Source organism: Elgaria multicarinata, chromosome 8 (assembly GCF_023053635.1).
Source record: "Elgaria multicarinata webbii isolate HBS135686 ecotype San Diego chromosome 8, rElgMul1.1.pri, whole genome shotgun sequence".
Classification (NCBI taxonomy): Eukaryota; Metazoa; Chordata; class Lepidosauria; order Squamata; family Anguidae; genus Elgaria; species Elgaria multicarinata.
In genome coordinates this window covers 100,658,655-100,685,582 of record NC_086178.1, presented here as the reverse complement: position 1 = coordinate 100,685,582, position 26,928 = coordinate 100,658,655, and the positions used below count along the sequence as shown (strand labels likewise).

At 42.0% G+C, this 26,928-nt stretch overlaps 1 protein-coding gene across 3 annotated transcripts in view; it reads left to right on the top strand.

Annotated features, from left to right (window-relative positions):
- The window catches only part of GRID1 (glutamate ionotropic receptor delta type subunit 1), a 906,582-nt gene that overhangs the window by 682,824 nt on the left and 196,830 nt on the right, over positions 1-26,928 (top strand). For all 3 annotated transcript variants that reach the window (XM_063133111.1, XM_063133110.1, XM_063133112.1), the window contains exon 5: positions 4,697-4,750. In XM_063133111.1, the coding sequence (XP_062989181.1) occupies positions 4,697-4,750 (54 nt within the window). The remainder of the gene's footprint in view (positions 1-4,696; positions 4,751-26,928) is intronic.

Genomic DNA, 26,928 nt, shown 5'->3' with positions numbered 1-26,928 from the left:
AAATTACTTTCCCATCCCTTCCCATTCCTCATCCATATTGAGTTTCACAAAGCTGTTTAGAAACATTTTGCAGATATTGTGAGGAAAAAGCCAAGTGCCAAAAGCCTGCCTGAGGAAATGGCCTCTTTTCTTTGAAGAAAATCCAAGATGGCAGCCATATCCAGTGATTGCAACACAGTACCAGTAATTGTCATCCTGTGTTCCAGGGAACTGCACAGTTCCTTGGACATAAATTAAAGGATCCTGAGTAAGAAGGTCAGTAATGGTAGACAAGCCATCTCAAAAAACAGCTTATCCACCATTCTTGATCTCCTCCTGAAATGCACAGCCTCTGGGGATTGTGAGTCATGTTTTCATTCCCAGTTCATATAGTATGACAGTGAGGCCCAAACAGGCTGGCTGAGTGCCTTGCTTGAACTATGTGCATATCCTAGAACTTGCCACAGAGTTGACAAGTCTATGTAGGAAATAGAAAATTGGAAAATCACCAAGGGACATTCTTTGTACCATGTGTTCAATAAAGCTCTTGATTAAATTGAATGCTATCCGTGTTCCCTTACCAGAGCAACACATACGCAAATAACCAGCAATTGGCTTTTATACTATGCAGAGGCATTGATATGCTTTCAAAGCCAACACAAGGCATGTTGTTGCTAAAACTTCAAACCTAGAAGTTTAAACTATTTAGGCTGAAATCTTATACAAACATACCCGAGAGTAAGCACCATTGAACACAGGGGGGTTACTTCTGAGTAAACATGCACAGCAGGATTACACTGTTAGTTGTAGTTAAGGTTGTAGCTTTAAGGAACTGTTCCTTCCTGACAGCTCTTCAGATAATTTGGGTCAGCAATGCTGTAGCGTGTCATTGTCCAATATGTGACATTTGAACTTTGTAAAATGAAATTGTATTGGAAGGAACTCTTGGAGGATTTCCATGTACAGACATTTGTTTTTATTTACTATTCCATAAAGCAAGAGATGAAAGGGAGTAAGTCTGTACACGTGGCACACAAACTGCATGAAAGGCAGGAGTCCAAACACATTAGGTTAAATGTTAAATTATAATGAAAATAAATAAATTAAGAGGTTACAGGGGGCCCTTATAGTACTTGGAAAACGGAGCAGAACAACCCAATTATGCAGACACTTTTTACCGATTAGATCCTTGGTTCAAGGTTTTCTGCTCTATGCAAGCATACAAACGACACCTGCTGAATTTTCTTTTTCTATGGACCAACGGTCTGACTCAGTACAGGCAGCTTCCTACCCTTCTTCTGAATTTATTGTTTAGATCAGTTTAAGAATTGGCAAACTTAGTTGCGACATTGTGACTCTAATGTAATTTTGTGTGTTACCTGCATACTGTCATAACTTACGCCATCCTATCCCACTGCAAGGACAAATGTACTTGTGCCTGAAGTATTAGGACTGAACTGTGCATAACTACAGGACGTGAACACAAAATATGGAAATGTGTGAGAGCCGCTGTTTTTTCTTTCATGATCCGTATCTATCCCGTTGGCAGTTCAATCTAGCTGACAGGTGTCAGTCCCCTGCTATTCAGCATCTGTCTGGGTTTTCTCAGATGCGACTGATGAAAATAGAGTGGGCTGTATGAAAAAGCATAGCTTCAAAAGGTAACCCATCATGAGTAAATCTCATTTTCATGCACCTCGTCTTCAGGAATACGGATAGTTGCAGGAGGTCCCATACAGGCAATCAAGTGAAAAAGAGAGCTTCAGCTTTGAGGTGATATAGAAATGAAATGGACCAATAAAGTCCATGGCAGGAGATGCTTTGGATACATTGAGTGGAGTCCTGCCATCTTCTGTATCTGGTAAGAGGGCAGCATTCCAGCACCTTTAACTGTTGTGATGAAGAGGTAATTTCACCAGGTGCTGCATGCATACAAGTGACACCTGATGAATTTCCCTTTTTCTCTACAACTGTTAAAGATACAGGAGCCCTGTCCTCCTTTCCACATGGTCACCCTAGTTTAGCTCAATATGCTTAACCACTATAGCTTAGCATGTCATCTGAACAGGGTCATACAGTGCTGGGGAGAGGCAGATGGTGCCCAGAGTACAGCTTGAATAACAAGTTACATTAATGTTTCTTGTGGGTCCAAAGTAGGGATGTGCAGAAATCCGCAGATAAATTTCCCTGGTTTACCCAAATCCTTATTGCTTCCATCAAAACTCTTCAGATACTTTGTCCAAAGAGGAACCTTGAAACTTATCTTAGAATTTTGCCTTAGGTGACGTTTGCTGGCAACAGCAGCAACCACAATAACCATAATAATAAATCTAAGAGGGCACTGAGATATCTCACAATAACACAGTAACATTTTGAGTTGGATCCAGATTTAGTTATACTTAGAATAGACCCACTGAAATAAATTGGACATAAGTAAGTCATGACTAGCTTAAGTCCCATTGATTTCAATAGGTCTATTTTAAGTATGACTAACTTTGGATCCAACCCCTGTTCAGGGGGGTACAGTGGGGAGAGGAGGGCAGGAGACTTCTCTTCTGCAAGCTTCCTTCCATGACCTCTTTCCCCTCAGTCTTCTCAGGATCCAAGCCATTACTTCCACCAAGAGTTTAATGACTTGTTTTGAAGAATTATATGAATGGACTGCAATTAATGGAAGCCTTTTACACTGCTTAAATTTTTATTATTTCAAATCGACACCAACTTACAAACACAATACAGAAAGAAGGAAAACATACAAAAAGATTTTTAAAAACCCACAGAAAAAAACCATACAAAGTTAAGATGGACTTCAGATTTTCTCCACAGCAAAAATATGTAACAATATTTTCTCTTGCTCTATAATTACAAAAGTCAAAATTCCCCTCTTTCTTTTATCTTAAAATTCTCTTCTTATTCATTGAAACCACAGATAAACAAATCATTATTTTCCAGATCCTGCAGAAGGTTTGTAAAGGGTTTCCATTCCATTCTGAACATAGATGTTGACCTTTCTCTAAGTATTGACGTACGTTTTGCCATCTCTGCCAACCCCAACATCTTCAATAGCCATTCATCCATCAATCATAGGTCCTATTTCGCCTTTCCATTTTTGTGCGTAAAGTAGTCTCGCTGCCACTGTCATATATAAGAATAATGTCCCATAATTCCTTTTAAAAGGAATGGAAGTCTTTTAAAGAGGAAAAATAATATGCTTGTTAAAATTTGCTGGAGGTACAACTATGGGAGAACATGTAGTCCATTTCGACATGGTCCTTCTACTAAATTAGCAAGAAATGAAATGTTTGGGCAGTTTTAAGGTGAAATGAATGAAAGCTGAAAAGTCTTTACTTTCCAATACAGTATCTGTCTTAAAAGCAGTTTTTCTTCTTTGATGGAAATGGTGTAGGCCTTTAGTCCAGAATGAAGACTAGAGCCTTTGGGGGATTTTATGAGAAATGCGTGCACACATATGTACACACACAAACAGCACATGAATGATGGGATCATTTTGTACATACTGTAAAATATTTCTATAAAAAAAGAATCCGTAACATTTTGAAAGCAACTGAACCATCAATCATACACAACAGCACAGGATGGATAGCAAAGCTGGCCTTCCCCGAGCTTGCATTCTTCAGATGTGTTGGGCTACAATTCCCATCATCCCTGGCTGTGGATGATGAGAGTTGTACTTCAACACATCTGAAGGGGTTCAGGTTGGAGAAGGCTGAGCTAAGTGGACAGGGTTATCTTGGCTACAATGGTGCAGACATTAGTGACCTCAAGACTGGGTTACTGCAAGGTGCTCTATGTGGGGTGTCCTTAAGGTTGGTCCAGAAGGTACACCAGGTGCAGAATGCAACAGCTCAAGGGTTGTCAGGAGCTGCCTCTTTTCAGCATGTAACACCTCTACTGGCTACCTATTTGCTACTGGGCCAAGTTTAGGGGTTTTGTTATTGGTGTATAAAGAATTCAATAACTTGGGATCAGGATATTTGAGAAAGTGCCTTATCCCTTCTTAGCCTGCCCACTCACTGAAATCATCAGATAAGGCATTCCTGGTGGTTCCGCACAAACCTGAATTATGTTTCAAGTCCACTCGGAGTAGAGCCTTCAGTGTATCACCAACTTTCTATGGAACTCCCTGCCAGTTGATGTCAGGCAGGCAGTGAGGTTGTTTTAGTTTTGGCACCTGCTGAAGAACTGTTCATTTAAACAAGTGTTCCCTGACAAATCAGCCATAGTTTTATCAGCACAATCTGATTTTAAAGGTTTTAATTCTGTATAGCAGTAGTGGTGGTAGTAGTAGTAGTAATAGTCCCCTTATATTGATGTTTTCTTGATGTATACAAATTGTGTAAATAAATAAATATATCTTCTAGGTGCACGAATTATGAAAGCTCTAAGAAACATTGTTCCTGGATTTATACCCCAATGAGAATTAAACCATGTCCTTGTGGATATCCTTGATGCTGCACTGTTGTGTCATTGTAAGCTCAGCTACTGCAGGTAGCCATATAAGTCACAATGAAGTGTATGACCCTTTAGGTGACTGCTAATTATAGAACTATTGAAAGCGAGTGAAAACTGCCAGACACATAAATACCATAAACTAGCACTAGAAAGGTATACATTAAATGGGAGATGTTTTCCAGCAACTTTTATTTTACTTTTAGTTGTTTGATTATTTGTTTTTGGTTTTGTTTTCTTTCTCTAGGCTGTGGAAACCAACCTGGCTTCAAAGGATAGTCACTGGGTCTATGTAAATGAGGTAAGAGAATGTTGATACATCAACTGGAATTGCTTGAACTATGTGTTGTTTCTCCTGCTCCCATCCGGTTCACTGTTACCTTGCCAAACGTGTCTTCCTTTTTGGGTTTGGGGCTGGAAACGTTCTAGAGATGATGTAATAAAATCACCATTTTCCTTGATGCCCATACACATTTCTTTTGACTCAGTGCGGTTTCAGGTTAAACCAAGGATGTTTGAGAAATTTGCTTCACTTTGTTTTAGATCAGACTTTACCCCGTTTGCACTTCCTGAACCTGAACGTAGACTTGGGCCACAGCTAGACCTAAGGTTTATCCTGGGATCATCCAGGGTTCGCCCCTGCCTGAGCACTGGATCCCCTGTGTGTCACCTAGATGAACAGGTTTGACCCCTGGACGATCCAGGGATAAACCTTAGGTCTAGCTATGGCCTTGAACTCATTCTGTGGGCCAAGTCCATAATTTCTTAGCTGGCAATGCAGTTCATGGACCAAAGAAAAACGCACTTGAAAATGTGTATGTTTGAAAAATATGCATGAAAAAATGCTTACTTTTGAAAAATGTGCAGAAATATGCATTATCCAAGGGGAGTAAAAAGTGTACTTTTTGGTGTGCACCAAATTATGTAGGAATTTGGGAAATGTGCACAAATACTCCCAAAGTTAATCTGAAATGGACTTGAGTTGGGACAAGCTTTGACGTGGAAGACAAGCTAGTTTTGCTGATTTGTAAATCCCTAAATTAAACATATTTTGCAAGTTTGAAGCACTTAGCTAGAGTGACCAGATACAAAAGAGGGCAGGGCTCCTGCAGCTTTAACTGTTGTGATGTGGAGGGAATTTCACCATGTGCTGCATGCATACAAATGACACCTGCTGACTCTCCCTTTTCTATACAACTGCTAAAGAGCTCCATCACACCTATTTTCCCCCCTGATTTGCCTCCACGTTTTTAACCTCCGTTTCATAAGCGCAGCAAGTGTTTCTCCCTTTCACGATTGTCTATACCGGTGAACTCTCTTTTCACTTGTTTGCTCTCCTACTGCTATTGTGCCCACCCTGCCCCTTCTCCATCCCCCTCCAGTTTATTGGTTCTTGTCATTGATGGACACTGTGATCAAGTGGCAGCTTTCCCCCCTCGCTCATTGGAGCTCCTGTGGAAATTAACCAAAATGCTTACAGCTCCCTCATTTTGAAGAATAAAGAGTTAAAACTTGGGACCATGAGGGCTCTTAAGTAGGCTTTGGGCACGCCAAGTTTGAATCAGATCAGTTCATCCCTTGATTTTTAAGGAATTTTTAATTCCCCTCAAGTCATTCCTCCCCATTAACACACAAACACCTTTCCGATTCTGTGTAGGGGTGGATTAAGGCAGAATAGGAGGTGTGTGTGTGTTCAATGGTGCTTGCTTATTGCCCAGACTTGATTCTCTTACTCAAGAGTAAATCCCATTGATTTCAACTTCATTTACATCTAATACTAAAATCTGATGCATGCTTACCTTTGAGTAACCCCTGTTGAACAGAAAGAAACTTACTTTTGAGTAAACAGAAGTAAGACATCAGAAGAAAGCATAGGGTTACAGAGCACTTCTTTCCAGTTTGCTGTTTTAGACTTTTTTAAAAAAGCTTCTGAGTGACCACACTATTAAAAGTCAGTTCTATACATGTTTACACAGAAGTAAGTCTCTCTCCATATTTTGAAGAGGCTGAGTGGGGTGAGGGGTTTGCTTTTGATATTGACAACTGTGGCTAACCAAAATACTTACATCTGCGTAATCTTTAAAGATAAAGTGATGAAACTTAGCACTGTGATACCTCCTAAGGAGGGCTTTAGCCCTGCCATGTTTGAATCAGATCCATTCATGCCTTGATTTTTAGGAATTTCTTATCCCCCCCCCCCCAAAAAAAAAAATCCATTCTCCTGATACAGGCAAAATTCCACCTGTTTCCATTTGTGGAGGATCTGTTTTCCTTTACTTTGATAATGAGCAGCTGTGCATCCCCGGTTCATAAAAATAGAGACCTTCTGGGGTCCTCAGGGACATGGGCTCCTTCCCCCCTCCCTCACTCTGGCTTTGTCAGCTAGCGATTTACTGATTTAACATTTCATCGGCCAGGCTCCATTTCTGCAGACAATGAGGGTGGGTTTGGAGCAGTAAAAGGTCCATTCAACAGACTAAGCACAAGTCAATTCATTCAAAATGGCATGTTGGAGGAGAATCACCCCGCCCTCCCCTTTCATCAGCAATACTCCATTCAAAGCACATGCCCCCAGAAAAGCGCAGCAATACACGGAAGCTTAAGGACATATTAAATAGGCTTGGGGAAAATAATCCAGACTTTTCCTGCACCAAAATAATATGCAAAATGGAGGAAAAGAAGCACGATGGGTGCCGGACAGGGCCGACGTCATGTGAGTCCCGTGCTGCAGTATCAGATACCAGACGTGGTGAGAGTGCGTTAAACTGCTGGTGTGATGGAGCCCAAAGACACAGGAGCCCTGTCCTCCTTTTCATATGGTCACCCTAAATAGGCAGGCACTGATGGGGAAATCAAAACTTGTAGAAAGGTGACTCCATTCTATTGTGCATGCTGTTGGCAATGGTGGCTCTAGTATACCAACTTCTGTTTTGGTATGTTGGGTTTTGGGTGTGTGGAGACTGTCTCTCTCCTGTCTGAAAGATATTAGAATGCAAATCGTACAGCTCCATTTTCAGACTTCTCTTTGACAGAGGCAGCATGACAAAGATCAAAGCAAAGTCCTGCGTCCTTGCATCTGGAATGGCAAGGCTTGTCATATTGTTCTTCCTCCTGCTGACCTCATCCACTATAGCTGTTCTTGTAGGGAAGAGAGCGTTACTCCACAGAAACGCAGATATATAGCTACCAGTGGTCTGTACAGCTTGCAGTCCGTTACCATTAACAACGGAGAAAGCAAGGAGCCTAAATAAATGTTAAGGCTATTACACTCTAGTCTCTTGTAATATGTGAACATTACAAAAGATTAGCTGCTAGCCTGAGACATTATAATCTTTACCTCAAAATTGAGCTGATTGCATGACTTTTTTTTCCAGTTTCACCTTGAAGTAATACATATGCTCAATTCACAGGTACTGAATCCACTTTAAAAGATAATTGACCTTTATTTATGTTGTTCATAACAGTGCCTTTTTTATTATTTAGTGCCCCTAAGCTGTGTTTTGTAAATGCCCGTATTGAAAGTCTGCGCACTAAGAAATGATACACAATATAGCAGAGGGGGAGAAAAAAATCTTGCATGTTCATTTATAAATCGCTGGCCACTTAAGGGAAGCAGCATTATTATATACATTTGTATAGCTTAATAATTACATTTTCTTTATGTGCTTAAGGCTGATAAAATATTTAAATAAAGAGAACGGTGTATCTATTATTTTGTGCTAATGCATTATATAGGGAACATCAAGTTTAACTACAGACTTCTTTGTTCTTGCTTCGTTCTCTCCTTGGCTTCACACTAATCATTTGCAGGAACACAGCCATATATGTTAACAGTAACTATAAATTGCTTTTGCCTGGTTAGCTGTAATGCATTGAAATTAAAAAGGGGTGGTGGGTCTACAATTGCTTCCTCCAAAAAAGCTGCTATGAATCTCCTTCAGTCCTTGTGATGTTAATGGAACTCATTCTTTTTGCTGTAATAGCTTAGTAAAACAAAACCACTGTGAAAAACACACAGAAGAAATCAGTCTTTATACTCACATAAATATTGTGCACTGTATATTCTCTACAGTGTTTATAGGGGCATGCTGTTGTTTTTTGTGGGGTTGAGGTTCACTACCAAAAAACTAAAAATGTCTGTGTGGGAAAGATATGAGTGTCGTGTGGTTATGTATATGTGTGTCCTCTCTCTCACACCCACACCCACACGAGTATGATGTGAGCTATTTGCAAAATGCAAATCTAAACTATCAGTCAGCAGGCTCATGAGACAAGAACAAATTAGAATCTCTATATAATATAATAAAGTCTTGGAGACAAGGTTATGGTGGATACGAAGTGCAAATAGCTACATAAATATCATCCAGTGAATAACGATCACTGTACAAGCTTAGATAGACTTTATAAAATGCAAATGCAATTGACTTAAAACAGACAACTACACCATTTCTCAAATTCAAGGAAACCTATTTTACAGAATCGGAAAGTTAAAATGAATTAAATATTACAATTGCTTTTCCGTCTTTCTTGTTCTTTTTTTACAAGAAGCCCTTGGCATGCTGTCTGTTTACAGAGTGATGGTATGGAGGGTTAGCATTTTGAACTCATGTAAATTCTTCTGACCTATATCCGTATGGTGACATGGCCCTTCGGGTTTGCTTCTAATTTGAGATACTCTGGCATGACTTTTTGCAGCTTGTAAAGCCAGTGTGGTGTAGTGGTTAAGAGTGTTGGACTGGGGGCTCATTTACTCTAAGCAGGATATTCCACTATGAAAGTGGTATATAAAAAGCAGGAGCCACACTACTGCTTTATAGTGGTAATGAAGTGCACTGACAACTATTGGGCCCATGACACATCTACTCCAAGCAGGATATAACACTATGAAAGTGGTATGAAAGCAGTATGTGGTATGTGTCATGGGTCCCAACAGTTGTCAGTGAACTTCAATACCACTATAAAGCAGTAGTGTGGCTCCTGCCTTTTATGTACTGCTTTCATACCACTTTCATAGTGGAATATCTGCTTGGTGTAGATGAGCCCTGGGAGTCAGGAGATCCGGGTTCTAGTCCCCACTTGGTCATGGAAGCCCACTGGGTGACTTTGGGCCAGTCCCAGACTCTCAGCCCAACCTACCTCACAGGGTTGTTGTTGTGAAAATAAAATAGAGAGGAGATGGAGGATTATGTATGCCACCTTGGGTTCCTTGGAGGAAAAAAAGTGGGATATCAATGCAATAAAATAAATAAAGTACATGCACTGTTAATGGAGCATGTCACCTTCAGTCAACTGTGTTTTCTCTTGTCATTGGAACAGATACCCATTGGAATGTATCAATGGGGTTGACGTTCCCTAGGCGATACCTAGCATATTCAAACTGAAGCATAAATCCACCTCTACTATATAAGACATTATAAGCACCCAGCAGTATATGATGTTTAGAAATTCATAAAGCCTGCTGAGAAATGTTTTTAGCCTGTTGGTCTCTCTCAAAACTCCTTAGATGTTTTTATCTAGGGAGGAATCTTCAAATTTGCTTTGGAGGCAAAAATTTACTGGAGACAAAATTTCAGTGGCCACTCTAGGTCAGCCTTCCCCTATCTGGTGCCTTTTAGCTATATTGTACTTCAACTCTCATCAACCCCAGTCAGCATAGCGAATGGTCAGGAATAGAGATGGTTTGATCTGACAATCTCAGTCTTGCTGTGATGCTCAAGTTTTTGAGGTCAAACTTGTTCTGCCCTGTTTTCTATGGATATTTTTTTTGTAATATACACATTAGTGTACACACTTTCGTGTGCATTTTAAAATGTATGCATTTTTGGACGTATGCACCCATTGACTAAAACATGTTTTGGTGCCTTTTGGAAATGTATGCCTTTTTCAAATATGCACATGTTGCCAAACTCAATTTTGTTTGTTTGTTTATTTGTCTGTTTGTCTTCTGGAATGTATCACAAGCTCAGAAATGTACAGATTTCTGACGACTAATGGTGTTTTGGTTTACATTCAGATGTAGGAGGTGCAAATTGGGCAAATCCATTTTTTTAAAAAATGACTGAGACAATTTCTCACACATTCCTAGTCAGGAATCCTAGGAGTTGTAGTCCAAAATATCTAGAGGGCACCCATTTGGGAAATGGACCTCTAGGTTACAGTCAATATAATTCCCTAAGCCTGAATAGGCCAGTTCATTTTTATTTATTTTTTTGCCGTGCACCAGCTGTCCGTATTTTAAGAACATAAGAACATAAGAAGAGCCCTGCTGGATCAGTCCAAGGGTCCATCTAGTCCAGCACTCTGTTCACACAGTGGCCAACCAGCAATCGGCCAGGGATGAACAAGCAGGACATGGTGCAACATCACCCTCCCACCTATGTTCCCCAGCAACTGGTGCACACAGGCTTATTGCCTTGAATACTGGAGAGAGCACACAACCATCAGGGCTAGTAGCCATTTTAGAAAGGACGTTCAGAATACAAGTCATTGAGCAGCAGTTAGAGTTAATATTTACTCAAATGTGTAGGGAAATGAAAGTAGAAGAAGGTCAAATGAAACAGGATATGTGACCTGCGTAGCAGAAAAGGCTTTAGGAACTGGAAAGGGAATATGGAGGGGAATCCAATCTCTCTTCGTCAGTGCTGGGTTGTATGCAGTCGGACCACATCAGATGCTTCTAGGCAGATGGCACCTTGTAGTACCAATCAAGAGACATGGTACCACTGCAACTATTCCATCTTTCCCTCCTGAACAGATTTTCTGTAGTGAGAAAAATATGGGAGAAACAATCTAACAAATGGGGCACAGAGAAATTGTGAGACGTGGAAAGAGGAAAGGCTGCGTGTGAGTGTGATTCTCATTAGCATTTGATGAAAGTTCTGATGTTTCTGACACTGACTGAGAATTGGTTTTCGGTAGCGTTTTGCTAAATAAAACTTTGAGGTAGTGCTGGCACTTGCAGCAGCAAAGATTACTCATGCATGTTAACTCTGTCTATATGAATAAGGGCACAATCCTATGGGATGCACCCTGGCTGCTCATAAGCCTCTGAACCTTGAGGCTTAAGAGTATTCAAGGCAGAGCGGGAGGTGCTTCATGCCTCCTGCTCTGCATTTCAGCTAGATGGGCAATTTTGTTTTAGCTAGATGGGCAATTTTGCCCATCTAGCAGAGGTTTCGGGCAGGGGGAGGGAAGGAGGCTAGGGATGGCTGGGAATACCTTGTAGCCCCATGTCTCCAGTCTCCTCCCCTTCTTGCCCTGGGAACTCTTCATTCTCCACAGCTCTGTGCTCTGTTTTTAAAACATGAAGCTGCCACAATTTTCCCCCGTGCCAGCTATGAGGGGGAGAGGGCAGGAAGCACTGTTTCCTTGCTCCCAGGTCAGAGACCTGTCTACAAGCTGGGAGCCAGAAAACTGAACAATCCTATATCATCCCAAGATACTTTCTAGGGGCATAGGATGGCTCCCTAAAAAGATTAAGGAAATGACAAAAATGCTTTCCCATCATTAATGTAATGGCACAACCTTAAGTGGCCCTTAAAGCAATTTGAATTGTGCTCTGCTGCTATATAGATTATGTAGTCACACTTCAGGATGATCTATTTCTTTCTTCTACCAGGGCCTGTTGTTAAACTTTCCCATATCAACTCCTTGCCTATGATCTAGGCCAAAGGATGTGTAAGGTCCCTGTGTGAGAATATATGAACAGTACAGAAGAAATGTGAAAACAGGAAGTGTGATTTGCCTTCCTGTTTCACAGCTAATGAGATTGCCCAAAGATGTACTAAATTGGTACAAGTAAACCAAAGCTTGTAATCAGTTAATTCTAGCAGGCAACATCTGCTTTGCTGTATAATCCAGCGGTCCTCAACCTTTTTGGCACCTGGGACCGGTTTCGTGGAAGAGAATTTTTCCATGGACCGGTGGTGGTAGTTGAAGGGATGGTTTGGGGAAGCCACGCCCACCCACCCACTCCAGCGTCCTGGCTTTGCTTCGGCTGGGTGGGCGCCCAGCCGAAGCGAAGCCAGGACGCTGGGGCGGGTGGGCGACTTCGGAATGGCGTGCCTGGAAGTCACTCTCCCAGAGTTGCTTCCGGCTGGGCCCACCATTCCAAAGCTGCCGCCCCCACCCCAGCGTCCTGGCTTCACTTCGGCTGGGCAGGCGAGATGGCGCTCTGCGCCCAGGTACGCTGGGGTGGGGGTGGGTGGGTGAAAGCTGCTCACCTGTGCGGCCCGGTTCCTAACAGGCCGTGGACCGGTACCGTTCTGTGGACCGGGGGTTGGGGACCCCTAGTATAATCCTTTTGCGGTGACTTCCATGAGCTGGTTTCCAGACATAAATTGGTGATAATGGAAATTTTACATTGCTGTGATGGGGAGATAAACTGCAAGCACAGTGCTGACACCTGAAATGCCATGAAAAAGATTTAATTACAAGTTGCTAAAATAATTCTGAGAACTTGGAGGTTGGAGGTGCTACTTGACTTCAAGGCTTTCCAGTTGTGGCTGTTCAGGTTAATGGCTCTCAGTCAATTCAGATTAACATATATCCAATTAGATACAAAGGGTGCCGCCTTTATTACCTCACCACAAGCTATCATTATTTTTCTTTTGTGTCATACACATTGCCAGAGGAAAGAATTTCATGCTTTATTTGTTTTTTGTAAATTATCCATTTGAGAACAGAGGAATATTCGAGATGTTTGCTCTTTTCCTGTGATTATGAGATTAGATCAGAGCTTCTGCACTACAATAGCATTACGGAAAATACTTGCTTTTGGTACTTCATGTTGGCTTAATGTGTGGAAACTTCCAAGAGCGTCTCTTGGGCAAGTCTCACTGAAATGAAACCAAATAGGTGCAATAGGATGTCCCTTTGAAATGGATGTGAGGAAGAAACGCTCATAGTGGGTTGCGTTCAGATAAGCACTACTTTTTAAAACAGAAGTTTTAAGATCACTTCTCACTTATGGATCTATCTGTTACAATATGTAATTTAAGAAACATTTATAAAGATTCCTTGCTTTTTAATTGAGCAGATTTTTTTTAATGTTCAGATTTTTTTATTATTAAAATACATTTTTAAAAAAGTTAAAGAAAACATGTGGGGGGGTGGGCATATGACTTTAAAGGAGAAGCGTTACCCCTTCTCTCTAAGCCATGGAGGGAGAGTGCCTTTTCTAATGTGGTCCCTGCTATGATGTGTACAGTGCAAAGACATTATGCTTCTTTCTTCATGTAAGCCTATGCGGCAGGGTCTTGCTATTTACTGTTTTACTCTGTACAGCACCATGTACATTGATGGTGCTATATAAATAAATAATAATAATAATAATAATAATAATAATAATAAGTGCAAAGACACCATGCTTCTTACAGTGCAAGACATTGCGCTTCTTTCTTCTGAACTATTGATCGTATTTGATGCAAATGTAAATTACGCCGCTTGGAAGCCCCTGAACTCAGAGGCTTTTAAGTTTCCTATGCTCTCCAACACTGAAGCCAGCAGGAGGGAGGAGCTGTGGAGGTGGTCTTTGCTTCCCCATCCTATGATGGTTGCTTTTTGTTGTTGTTGCTAGATAGGCTTTTCAGCCTGTCTAGTGAGGGGGAGGGAAGGAACTGGGGGAGACTCAGGATAAATCGTATCCTGTCTTCTCTGAACTCCTCCCCTCCCCTGCCTGCCACAGCACCCCTTTTCCTTCTCCCTGAAGTCATTTTTCGATCCTCAGAGAGCCAGACAGCACAGTTCTCTCTGTGCCGGGCCAAGAGATGGGGGATGGATCTCTGACTCTCGCTTCTAAGTTCAAATCTGGTGGGGGGAATCAGAACCATCCTATAGTCCTTCGGACACTTGCCCATGTACCACAGGATTGCTCTCCCTCTGGCCAGGATCTGTTCTCGATCATCCCAGAGTGCAGGACACGGAATAATGGGCCCAAGTTACAGGAAGCCAGATTCTGTCTGGACATCAGGAAAAACTTCCTGACTGTTAGAACAGTATGACAATGTAACCAATTACCTTGGGAGGTTGTGGGCTCTCCCACACTAGAGGCATTCAAGAGGCAGCTGGACAACCATCTGTCAGGTATGCTTTAGGGTGGATTCCTGCATTGAGCAGAGGGTTGGACTCGATGACCTTGTAGGCCCCTTCCAACTCTACTATTCTATGATTCTATATCATTTACAATAAATACAATTAAAATACTGTGATTTAATTGAGTGCTAGCAATAATTCCATCTATCTTATAGAAAGAATTCATGTGTTTCATTATATATAAGGCATTATCAGCATTCCCAGAAATAAAGAGGATGTTAGTGAATAGAAAAAAAGATGGAGGTACTGTTTGCCAGTAGACAGACTAATCCGGGCTTGGGGAAAGGCCTGTTCTGGATGGAGGGTGGAGTTACACTACCTCTGAAGGATCAGGTTCACAGTGTAGGGGTGCTTCTAGATTTCTGGTTAATGGAAGATCAAGTGGCTGCTATGGCAAGGTGCCTTTGCTTAGCTTTGGCTAGTGCACCTGTTGTACACCTTTCTAGAGAAGGTAGGTCTGGCCACAGTGATCTATGCTTTAATCACCTCCTATTTAGATGACTGCAAAATACTGTATGTGATACTGCTCTTGAAGAGCCATTTCAGACAACATGCTAAACCATGGTTAGGGCCACCAACCCTTCTGCAGCAAGTGGTTAGTGAGCATGGTTAAATCGTGGTTATGTAGCCACCCTGGTTAGGTGAAGCACTGTTTGCATGACTTGCCAAGCCATCATGGTTAGCTCAAAATGCTTAACCATTTTGGCTTTGCATGTTGTCTGAATAGGGCTGAAGAGTGTTCAGAAACTACAGCTGATGTACAATGTGGGGTCTAGATTGCTCCATGATGTGTGCTTTTTTGATGATATTACAGTGGCCTTGTATCAGCTACAGTGGCTTCCAATTTATTTCTGGGTGGAGTTCAGGAACCTAAATATTTTAGGTTCAGGGTATCTGAAAAACCATCTCCTCCTATATTAAACTGTACATAGCCTATGATTTGCTTCAGAGGCTCTGCTGTATGTCCCAACACCAAGACATGCAAGGTTGATGTCTGTGGACGCAACCTGATTGTGGAGCTCCCTCCCTTGGGAGTTTAGACTGATCCCATCTTTGTTTAGTTTTAGGTGGGCCAGGAAAACACTTATGTACTGAGTGGTCTTTGAATAATTTTAAATATAAGTCACTCTGCTCTTCATTCTTAATTTGTTTATATTGTTTTAAAGTTCTTAAATTGTATTTTGCCTTGGGGATTTTTTCTTAGGCCAAAAAGTGACTCATAAATAATTATTTAATATATGGGGCTTTATGTTAATAGCCTGAATTGTGTTGGTTTTTACAGTACTGCAAAGCTACACATCAAATATATTATATACATTACTGGCCTCTGCAGTTGTCATGGATATAAGTTAGGATGATCATAAACATGTCATTCTGATGTCATGTGTGACATCACAAAGCTTCTAAGCTTAATGTCTAGCAGAGCGAGGCACACAGAGCCTAAACACCAGACTGGTGAGTTCTCCATGTGTCTATTCCTTTTCCTACTTCCCTTCCCTTTTTATCTTAGAAGAATTGTCTTAGAGTGGTTTAAATATAAGCTTGTTAAATCACCAGTACTAAAATTCAGAGCAAATAAATTGAAATCTCAGGGAATTTGCTAGTCCAGAATCACTCACGTGTGTTAACATATGAGCCATTTCCCCACCACACTCCCACAAGAAACAAAATATTTTAAAGGTGATGTGTTTTTTCTCTCTCTTGTGAAAGTGCTCCTACATCCTCACATAACCATTAACCATGGATATAGTTGCCCCATCCATTCTTAGGTTACTACCTACGTACTTCACTTTAAAAGCAGATTAAAAGGCGAAAATGGCTACTGCCTAACTCTAGGCACATCCACCACTGCAAGTGATCCATTTTTAACCATCACAGGTCAGACACTGCTTAGGAATGTATAAAGCAGGAGTCTCTGGTTCCTGGAAAGGAATCAGTCAGTGCACATGTATGGATGATAAGTAGCTGGGGGTTACCACGGTAGAGGCATAGGCAAGCTTATTCCAGCATACTCTACTCAGAAATGTAGGTATATTGAATCTCAAGAAACACATTTTATAGCAGGGGTGTTGAACCAGAGGGCCAGATTCAGTTTCAGGAAAACACCCAGGGGCTGCATTCCTAGGGTTGGTCAGGGACAATGCAATATTTTAGCTTAAGGCTCTTACTGCCAGTAACTGTGCCTTAGGAGAGCCATTCCAACCTTTCAGAATGGGAAAAGATTGCACAAAAGCCTATGAGGAAAGGTTACAACATCTGGGACTATTTGGCTTAGAGGAAAAAGGGAGAGAAAGAAGGCATGATAGAGGTATGCAAAAGTATGGAGGGTGTGGAGAAAGTGGCAGGGAGACGTTTTTTTCTCCCTCTGTCATAGCATTAGAACCTTAGGGTCATCCCATGAAGCTGATCGATGGGCGATTCAGGAGAGTTTATAATGAGAGCCAGTAAAGTTCTGCTTCCACACTGCAAGATTGCCAGAAGTGTGAAAGTGTACTATATACATCATTTCCCCCTATTTCCTGATCAAATTTGAATAACTCTTTAGGGAACACTTTTAAGATTTATTTAAAAATGAGTGTTAGCATCTCTTGGAAGCAGCTGCCTGAAGAATGGAATGTGTATTATTATCCTGGATCACCCTGCACATGACGCTTCCATAGGTGTGCGCAAGGGGTGTGCTCAAGCACACCCTAGTCACAAGCAATAACTGCCAAATTGTCAGGGTCCAGGGCATGGGTGGCAAGGCCTCAGCGCAGGAATGCCAGGGCCAGGATGGACAGTGGTGGAACTGGCAACAGAGTCCAGGCAGGGCCAGAGGCAAAAGGCATGGTCCAGAGACCAGCAGGGTTCAGAGTCCAGGAGCAACAGGGTTCAAGCAGGGCCAGAGGCAAAAGGTGTGGTGAGACAAGGCCTGGAGTCAGGAACAGGCTACAGCAGGCACAGGAGACCATTTTGTTGTAGCAAAGGCTGGAGTGGAAATGCCGTTCTTATATAGCCCTCTCCTGGCTGCTCCCAGCTGGTCTGCATCAGCCCATCTGGGAGTGCTGCTGATATGGGCCTGGGTCCTGCAACTACTCTGCGGCCGGCAAGGAGCACTGCGGCCACCAGGTGGTGCTGTAGGACAGAACCTGACACAAATTGAGGGGCCAGAGGTGGTCTAGATGCAGTGAGAATGGTTCTCCAGTTGCTCCACTGCCACCCACCCACCCCCAACAGCACGCCGTTGCTCCTGGCAGCAGGAGCAAAAAGAAAGAAGGCTAATATTGCCTCATAAGGTCTTCCTCCAGCCAGTGTCACACAAAGCCCCACAAATGCTGGGACTTGAGGAGTATCTGCTCATTCCCATCTGCTCATTCCCACCCCCCACCCCCCTCCCGCAATGAGGCAAGCAAAATGCGGAATAGGGCATCAGTGTCTACAGCGTTTAATAAATGAATGAATAAAATTATGTCCTTTATGACTTAGTCAGTGTTCACCTTAAAAAAATACCTGAACGCACACCCTAATGAAATGCGCTGCGCATGCCTATGGATGCAACACTTAGGCCATTAGCATGAACAATTAGTTGCACATATTAGAACCAATTTATAATTATGAATTGGTTCTTAAACTCTTTGTCTTTAGGGCTGTGATCATTGGCAATCTTACCTGGAAACATTAAACTCAGAGAGACTGAGGCCCTTTCTACACCTAAGGGTTATTGCAGGAAAGTGGAGGGATCGTCCCTGCCAGCTCCTGGGATCCCCTGTGTGGCATTTGGATGCACAGGAACGATCCCAGGACATAGGGCTGGTGCAGACATGCCCTTACTCGCAAATAAATGTGGATAGGATTAGGCTGCTTCTTTATTTTCTTCCATCCGTGGCCTATTTCATTCTCTTTCCCTCCAGTGGACCCTTTATTTAATGCACTCTTCTATCTCTGCCCAATTCAGCAGAGCTACTCTTACCACTCTTGTAATCTTGACTGTCAGAGGCCATGCTACCCATTCAGGGCATGATGGATGGTTATTTTCTTTGCTATCTCTGCCACAGTCTAGACATCCTTACTTTTCATTTTCACCTCATAGCCACATTCATTGTTTGTGCCACTAGCTTTATTTTTCTCTTGTCCAGTGTCATTCTTGGCTAATACATCCACTGAGGACTGTGCTTTTCTCCCAAACTCAAGCAAGTTAGATTATTCACATAAGGAATAGATCTTCCAGAAATGTTGACCTATCATTGCTTCTTTCTATAAATATTCCCAAATCCATACTAGTGTGTACTGCAACTTGGGACCAGGATACCTGAGAGAGCACCTTCTCCCTTACCAACCTGCCCAGTCACTGAGGTCTTTAGAGGGCCTGCACTCCTGGTGGCTCCACGTGGACCGATTGGAGTCCACCAGGAGAAGGGCCTTTAGTGTGGTGGCCCTTTTTCTTTGGAACTCCCTACCCTTGGAGATCCGCACTGCATTGTTTCTGGCACCTCCTGAATACTGCTCTTTTCTAGGATGCATTTCTCAACTGACCAACCATCATTTCTATTGGTATTTTGTTTTATGATGAATAATTTTAATATACTGATTTAATCTTTTAATCTATTTTAGATATGGAGTGGTATGTTAATATTGTAAATTAAATAAATAAATAAATAAACCCTTTGTTGAGCCAACCAGGAAATTATGAACATGTGCAAGTTTTCAAGAACTCCAGAACTTTTCATCAAGCAAATTACTACAAGAAGCAAGTTTGACAGAGTGGGGGAGGGGAAAAAATGACTGGATGGTGAAGTTAGGGTGACCATATTTTGGAAACCAAAAAGGAGGACAACATGGTCGCCCCAAGGGGGCGTGTCCAGCACCAAGGGGGCGTGCCCACCCAAACATAGTCTTGGTCACATGTCTGATTTTACAGCACACATTTAAGACAAATCTACATAACATCTTAATGTTAAATCACTGAAACAAAGAACAAGGGAGAGATTCAATGTATCTGAAATTAACTTCACTCACTCCTACTTTTGTAGGTTTTGCTGTACTTTGAAGCTTTTGCTATACTCTGTGTGTTACATTCTCCCCTTCCTTCAAATATCTTTTCTGACTGTATCTTCACTCATTGCAAGCTGCTGTTGTTGTTAACAGGGTTTGCTACTGGCCGACCGGATGGCTGGCTTTTTTACATTTCATTTTTTTTAAAAAAAGCTTGTGTATAATTGTCACAAGTTTCTCTACTCTAACATTAGGGTGGGTGTTGTGGCAGTGAACACTACTTTGCCCATGCACACTTCTCCCTTATATACATTAGCTTCTCAAGGCTTGTGTGTTGGCACCACTTCGCACATCCAGACTTTGAACTCCTGTCTACTTCCTGCACAAACATGCGACTCTGAGTTCCTCTTCCTAATCCCCTGCGTTTCATGCCAGCTCCATGGGGCTAAGTTACAATAGATGTCTCTGGGTTGTCTGTGCAGCCTCTGTTGTCTCTCACTCTAAGTCATTGCAGACAAACCAAAGCCTCCAGCCTCAAACAATCTCTCTCTCTCTCTCTCTCTCTCTCTCTCTCTCTCTCTCTCTCTCTCTCTCTCTCCCCCACCCCCAAAGTCTCCCAATGGTCCAGCTAGGCTGCACACTTGTGGCTTGGGATATTGCTTATTGCAGGTTATTGCTTGGTCATGTCTAGGGACTCTTACATTATTATTATTATTATTATTATTATTATTATTATTATTATTATTATTATTATATCCCACCTTTTGCCCAATACTTTAAAAACCTCTGCCACCAGCTGCCTCCACCTCCTCTCCTCTTGCACAACTTTGATGCACTCTTAAAACACTCTGCGTGGCAAGCCAGCCTCAGGGCCAAGCTACAGGTGCATCTGGGTTGCCTTCAGCCTCTCTCTGCCTTATGCCAGCCTGCCAACATTTCCAGCCTCAAATAACTCCCCACCCCCTCTCTTTCTGCCAAAGTCTCCCAATGGTCCAGCCAGGCTGTGCATTTGTACCCTGTAGCTGGGGGTAGGGCAACAGCTTATAGCTTGGTTGCATCCGGTGACTCTTGTTTTTTTAAAAAAACTCCACTGCCAGCCACCTCTGCTTGCACCAAAACTAGACTCTAAGACACTCTTTAAAAGGCTCTGTGTGGTACAGCAGCCTCTCAGGGATCAGCTACAGCCATCTCTGAGTTGTGTCTTCAGTCTAACTCTGTCTCTAAGAGATATGCCAGCCAGCCAAAGCCACAAAACTATCTATTTTTCTCTGGTATGCATTTTAAATGTTCTGCATTGCATCCCAGCAGTGCAGTTAGAGCCTAGCTCACAAGTGTACAAAGTGAAGTGGAAGGGAAGTGGTAGCGAAGCAAAACAATGATATGCCAGGTTCCAACATTCACAGCAACAGGGCATCTGCAAAGAAGAGAGCCTCTCTCTCGACTGGCACCTTACTGTTGATCGTGAGAGTTTTTCGCTAAAGATGATCCTTCATCGCCCATGATGTGGAAATTTGAGAAAAAGGCCTCTGGCTCATTCTGTTTTGCCCCGTGGGTGGCTTTGACTAACTTCTCCTTTCCCACATTTTGATTTGTGGATGCCTTGCCTCTGCTGAGCTCCAGGTACCAAACTGCACACCAAATCTGCAACAGGAAAGGTGTCCTGCTTGCCCAGGACTGCTTACCTAAAGACTGGAGATCCCCTTAATGCCAAGGGCTGAAACTGCTCAATGTGCAACATCCCAAAGAGGAGGTTTGACAACCTGAGTTAGAAGGATACGGCTCCAGCAGTTTTAAAAAACAATAATTTTAAAACTTTGAACTTTTAAAAAAATCCTAAAAAAAAATGGATGAACAGATCTGATTCAAACTTGGCATGGCTAAATCTCTCCTTAAGAGCTATCATGGTGCCAACTTTCAGCCGTTTATCTTTAAAAATGTCATTTTAAAATAATAATTTTAAAACCTCAAACTTTAAAAAAAATCCTAAAACTCAATGGATGGACAGATCTGTTTCAATCTTGGCATAGCTAAAGACCTTGTTAAGAACAATCATGGTGCCAAGTTTCATCTCTTCATCTTTAAAAATAACTTTTTTTAAAAAAAATCCTCAAATTAAAAAAAAATCCTAAAAATCAATGGATGAACAGATCTGTTTCAAATTTGGTATGGCTAAAGCTCTACCTAAAAGCTATTGTGGTGCCAACTTTCAGCTCTTTGTCTTTAAAATTGATGGTTTAAAAATAATTTTAAAACCTCAATATTTTAAAAAATCCTAAAAATCAATGGATGAACAGATCTGTTTCAAATTTGGTGTGGCTAAAGCTCTACCTAAATCCTATTATAGTGTGAAGTTTCATCTCTTTATCTTTAAAAATGATGATTTTAAAAATAATAATTTTAAAACCACAGTTTTTAAAAAAATCCTAAAAAATCAATGGATGAATGGATCTGATTCAAATTTGGTGTGACTAAAGCCCTTCCTAAGAGCTACCATCGTGCCAAGTTTCATGTCTTTAGCTTAAAAAATGACAGAGTTATAAGCATTTTTGTTAATTCCCATTAGAGCTGTCCTTTGGGGAAAAAACCCGGATTTTCCCTCCCCCCTCCCGGATTTGTCATCAAAAGCCCGGATAAATCCAGTCATATGGTCACCCTAGGTGAAGTCAGAGTGGGCCAGATCGCACAATTGCTGGAGCCCACCATGGTTTATTTAAAACATGGTAGATTGTAGCACATGCTGACAGCCATTGTGATAAACATGATATGCAAACCCATTACAGGGTGGGTTGTTGCTGTGGTTAACAAACCACCTATAGCCCCAAAACAGCTCTTGGTTAATGACCAAATACAAAACCTACTATATGGCATAATCAGCATTATCCACTGAATATAATACTTGAGGTGTGTCTGGACAAAAAGAAGTTCTCTTTAGTCTCTCACAGGCCTGGTCTGCACATTTAACCTATGGTCTGTTGCCCTATCCAAGGTCTGTCTGGCAGATGATTGAACAAACTATGGTTTGTTTTCTCAATCCCTGGGTTGGTTGTTTCCCTCCTTCACCAGCAACCTCCCTGTATCCCAAATGCGTTCCTGGTGCTGTAGTAACTAGCATATAGAGATGCCAATTTCTCTGATCGTTCTTGCATGCTGCCTCTGTAAGCCTGGTGAAGCAACCTATGTACAACTCATAGTTCTGGGTTCACACAAAATAGCAACCCATGGTTTAAACAGCCCAGATTTCATGACCACACAACAAAACATACATTCATTTTCTGGGTTGCTTATCGTTAACAAACCATCGGCTGTTAGCATGGCTGCATTCACACATCTTGACAACGCAGAATTCAACAATCCATGGGTTAGCATTATATACAAAGCAGGCCATTGTTTCCAACATTGCTGGCCCAATGCCTCCAGAAACTCCTAAAAGGGCATGAAAGTGAAGACCATTTCTGTATCTTGTCCCCAGATTCCATTTTGCTATCCCTTAGCCCAGAGCTGTCCTTTAGTTACCATGGCCAATAGAAATTGATAGACCTGTCATGCTTGTTGATGTGCACACATCCTCCATGTCATTTGTCACATGAAGAAGGACTTTTGTCTGTCCTGAATCTAATGCCCAGCAATTTCCTTGAGTGAATCTGAGTTTTAGTGTTGTGCAAGAGGGAGAAAAAAAATGTATCTCTATCCTCTTTCTCTGCACCATAAACAATTTTATAGACCTCTTCATTCTCCCCTCATTCCTTACCTTATTTCTAAATTGAAAATCCTTAAATGCTTTATCCTTTCTTTTCAGGAAGGTGTTCCAATCCATTGATCATTTTGATTGTTCTTAATCTACTCTTCTCAGCAATATAATATCATCTTTGAGAGTGCGTGGGTAGAACTATACCCAGCCTAGTATGGCAAGTGAGCATGCATGCAGAGTGACTCTACAGGATTATGTAATTTGCAGGTTCTTGAGGGACCTCCTGAAACTCCCCTTTGGACAGTATGGAAAAATAGCTACATTTCAGGCAGATAGAGAAAATGTAATAATATTTTCCGCACAAAACAATGAATATAAGTCCCTTTGAGTACAATTGGATTTACTCCCCGGTGAGTGTGTACAGGATTGCAGTCTAAGGCTACAAAACAATGCTTTTAGAAGGAGCGTTCTGATGTCAGAGTGCTCCAGCCATCCAATGCTCTGCCAGCAGGCACTGGGCAGAGTAGAAGATAATTTTCACCTCTCTGTCCTCCTCATTATTGTTTTTCCCATTAGACATGCTTCTGTTGTGCTTCTATAAGAGTCACACTCTTGGGACTGGGGCTGGAGATGAAACAGGATACTGTGTATCCTGACCCCCCTCCTCTCCTCTCCCCTCCCAACACCACTCACCCTTTTCTCCTTCCTGGAATTGCATTTGTGACCTTGGGAAGCAGCTGGGGTTGCACAGGGGTGGGGGAGGGGGAGGGGGCAGGAAGAGTGAGGTGGTAGGAGTGTCCAAAGAAGCCTGTGCTCCCTAGGACACGGCCCCAAGACCATAAGATTGCTCCCTTAATCACTGGGAGTCTAATAAAATTTTAAACCATGGACACTTACTTGGGAGTGTGACTTGTTTTCATCGGGCTGTTAGTCACATAATACAGGGAGCTTTGGCTATTGGGCGGTATAAAAATGCAATAAATAATAATAATAACAACTAGCAGTTACAGCCTGTAGTGATTATCTATGAACTCAAGGTCCCAAATTAACACTGAAAGCCAGTGTGGTGTAGTGGTTAAAGTGTTAGCCTGGGAGTCAGAAAATCTGGGTTCCAGACCCCGCTCGGCCATGGAAACCCACAGGGTGACTTTGGGCCAGTCACAGACTCTCAGCCCAACCCACCTTACAGGGTTGTTGTTGTGAGGATAAGATGGAGAGGAGAAGGATTGTGTGTGCCACCTTGGGTTCCTTGGAGGAAAAAAGGTGGTATATGTTCCCTTTTCTGTGCAACACTTAAAGATACAGGAGCCCTGTCCTCCTTTTCATGTGGTCACCCTAGCTATGAGTCCTGTGTCCACGACACCACAGAATATAAGCAGGCTTCCATTCTCTGCTAATACTGATGTTTCATTTGGCAGCATTTGTTCTAATCAATTGCTTCTTTCCATTTTAGATGGTTGCAACAAGGGAATAGATTCAAAACATTTTTGCAATAATTGTCAAGGTACCGAGTTTAGGTCAGCAGATATATATTTGTACACCACCCTGAGATCTTAATGATATAGGGCGGGATATCAATGTTTTAAATAAATAAATTTCCTTTCCCTCATTTAAAGGTGCTTGCTTGCTCTCTTTTATTTTCATTGACTTCCAAAACACAGCCCCAAATATGATTATTATGATTATTATTTTAATTCCCCATGAAAAATCTTTCTGTGCAACTCTTTTAAGCAATTTGACCCCCCTAGATTCCGTAACATCTGCACGGAACCTAGAAGAATCTAATTTAAGTTATTACATCTGTAGGGACTTCTTTAAAGCAGCTACAGTCTCTCCCATTCTCAAGAAACCTACTCTTGATAGGCTATCTCTGTCTAACTACCGACCTGTCTCTTTGTTGCCGTTTGTTTCAAAGATCCTGGAGCGGGCGGTCTACTCTCGCTGTCTTGACTTTCTTTCTAGTAACTCTGCTTTGGATCCACTTCAATCTGGATTCCGTCCTCTGCATTCCACCGAAACAGCCCTTACTAAGATCACCAATGATCTCCTTACTGCCAAGTCTAAAGGCCATTATTCCGTTCTTATTCTCCTTGATCTAACTGCAGCCTTTGACACGGTTGATCATGATCTTCTCTTAGTTTCCCTTCATGATCTTGGATTTTGTGGCTCTGTCTATAACTGGTTTGCCTCCTATCTAGCGGGTCGCTCTTTCAGCGTGTTGGCTAATGGCAGCTCGTCTTCCTCCTTTCCCCTTTCAGTAGGGGTTCCGCAAGGCTCGGTGCTTGGCCCGTTGTTGTTTTCCTTATACATGTTGCCCTTGGGCAAGCTTATTCAATCTCATGGCCTCCAATATCATCTGTACGCCGATGATACACAACTATATCTGTCATCTCCGGAACTTTCTCCTGATGTTCACGATCGTATCTCGGCATGTCTTTCAGATATCTCAGCTTGGCTGCTTCATCGTCGTTTGAAACTCAATATGGCAAAGACTGAATTGCTCGTTTTTCCTCCTAAACCTTCTCCTCATCTCTCATTCTCTCTTACTGTCAATGATGTTACGCTTACTCCGGTCAAGGAAGCTCGTAGCCTTGGCTTTATATTTGACTCCTCGCTCTCCTTTATTCCTCATATTGAGGCAGTAGCTAAATCTTGTCATTTTTTCCTGTATAATATTGCCAGGATTCGATCATTTTTGTCTGTCTCTTCTGCCAAGACGCTTGTTCATGCGCTGGTTATTTCACGGTTGGACTACTGCAACCTTCTTCTCTCTGGCCTTCCTTCTTCTCACATCAGTCCGTTGGTTTCTGTTCACCACTCTGCCGCAAAGATCATCTTCTTGGCTCGCCGCTCTGACCATGTTACTCCGCTTCTGAAATCTCTTCATTGGCTTCCAATTCACTTCAGAATCCAATATAAACTTCTCCTGTTAACCTTCAAAGCTTTTCACGGTCTAGCTCCTTCCTATCTCTCCTCTCTCATCTCACACTATTGCCCCGCTCGTGCTCTTCGCTCCTCTGATGCCATGTTTCTCACCTGCCCAAGGGCCTCTACTTCCCTTGCTCGGCTCCGTCCATTTTCTTCTGCTGCCCCTTACGCCTGGAACACTCTTCCAGAACATTTGAGAACTACAACTTCAATCGCAGCTTTTAAAGCTCAACTAAAAACTTTTCTTTTTCCTAAAGCTTTTAAAACTTGATTTTGTTCTGACTTTATACTGTTAGTTTTACCCTACCCTGTGCCTGCTTACCCTACCCTGTGCCTGTTTGCATTCTCTTCCCCTCCTCATTGTTTTACTATGATTTTATTAGATTGTAAGCCTATGCGGCAGAGTCTTGCTATTTACTGTTTTACTCTGTACAGCACCATGTACATTGATGGTGCTATATAAATAAATAAATAAATAAATAATAATAATAATAATAATAATAATAATAATAATAATAATAATAAATTCCTCTGCAAGCATAGATGCACATTCTTGGCTGCCACTGAAAATGCCCCCCTTTCCCCATGGCCCAACATTGAATCCGATGTGCGATTTTGCTTGCTGTTATATGTTGAATGCTGTCCGCTAATGTGGATTACATGTCACATTCTGAGTTTCGACTTTTGGATGTAAAAATGTTCCGTTTTCAGAATTCTCTGTTGATCAAGGTGGCATGCTTGCTGAAATTTAGTTTTTGAGTAGGGTGTGGGAGTAGCTAAAAAACTTTTGCAGGTAGCAT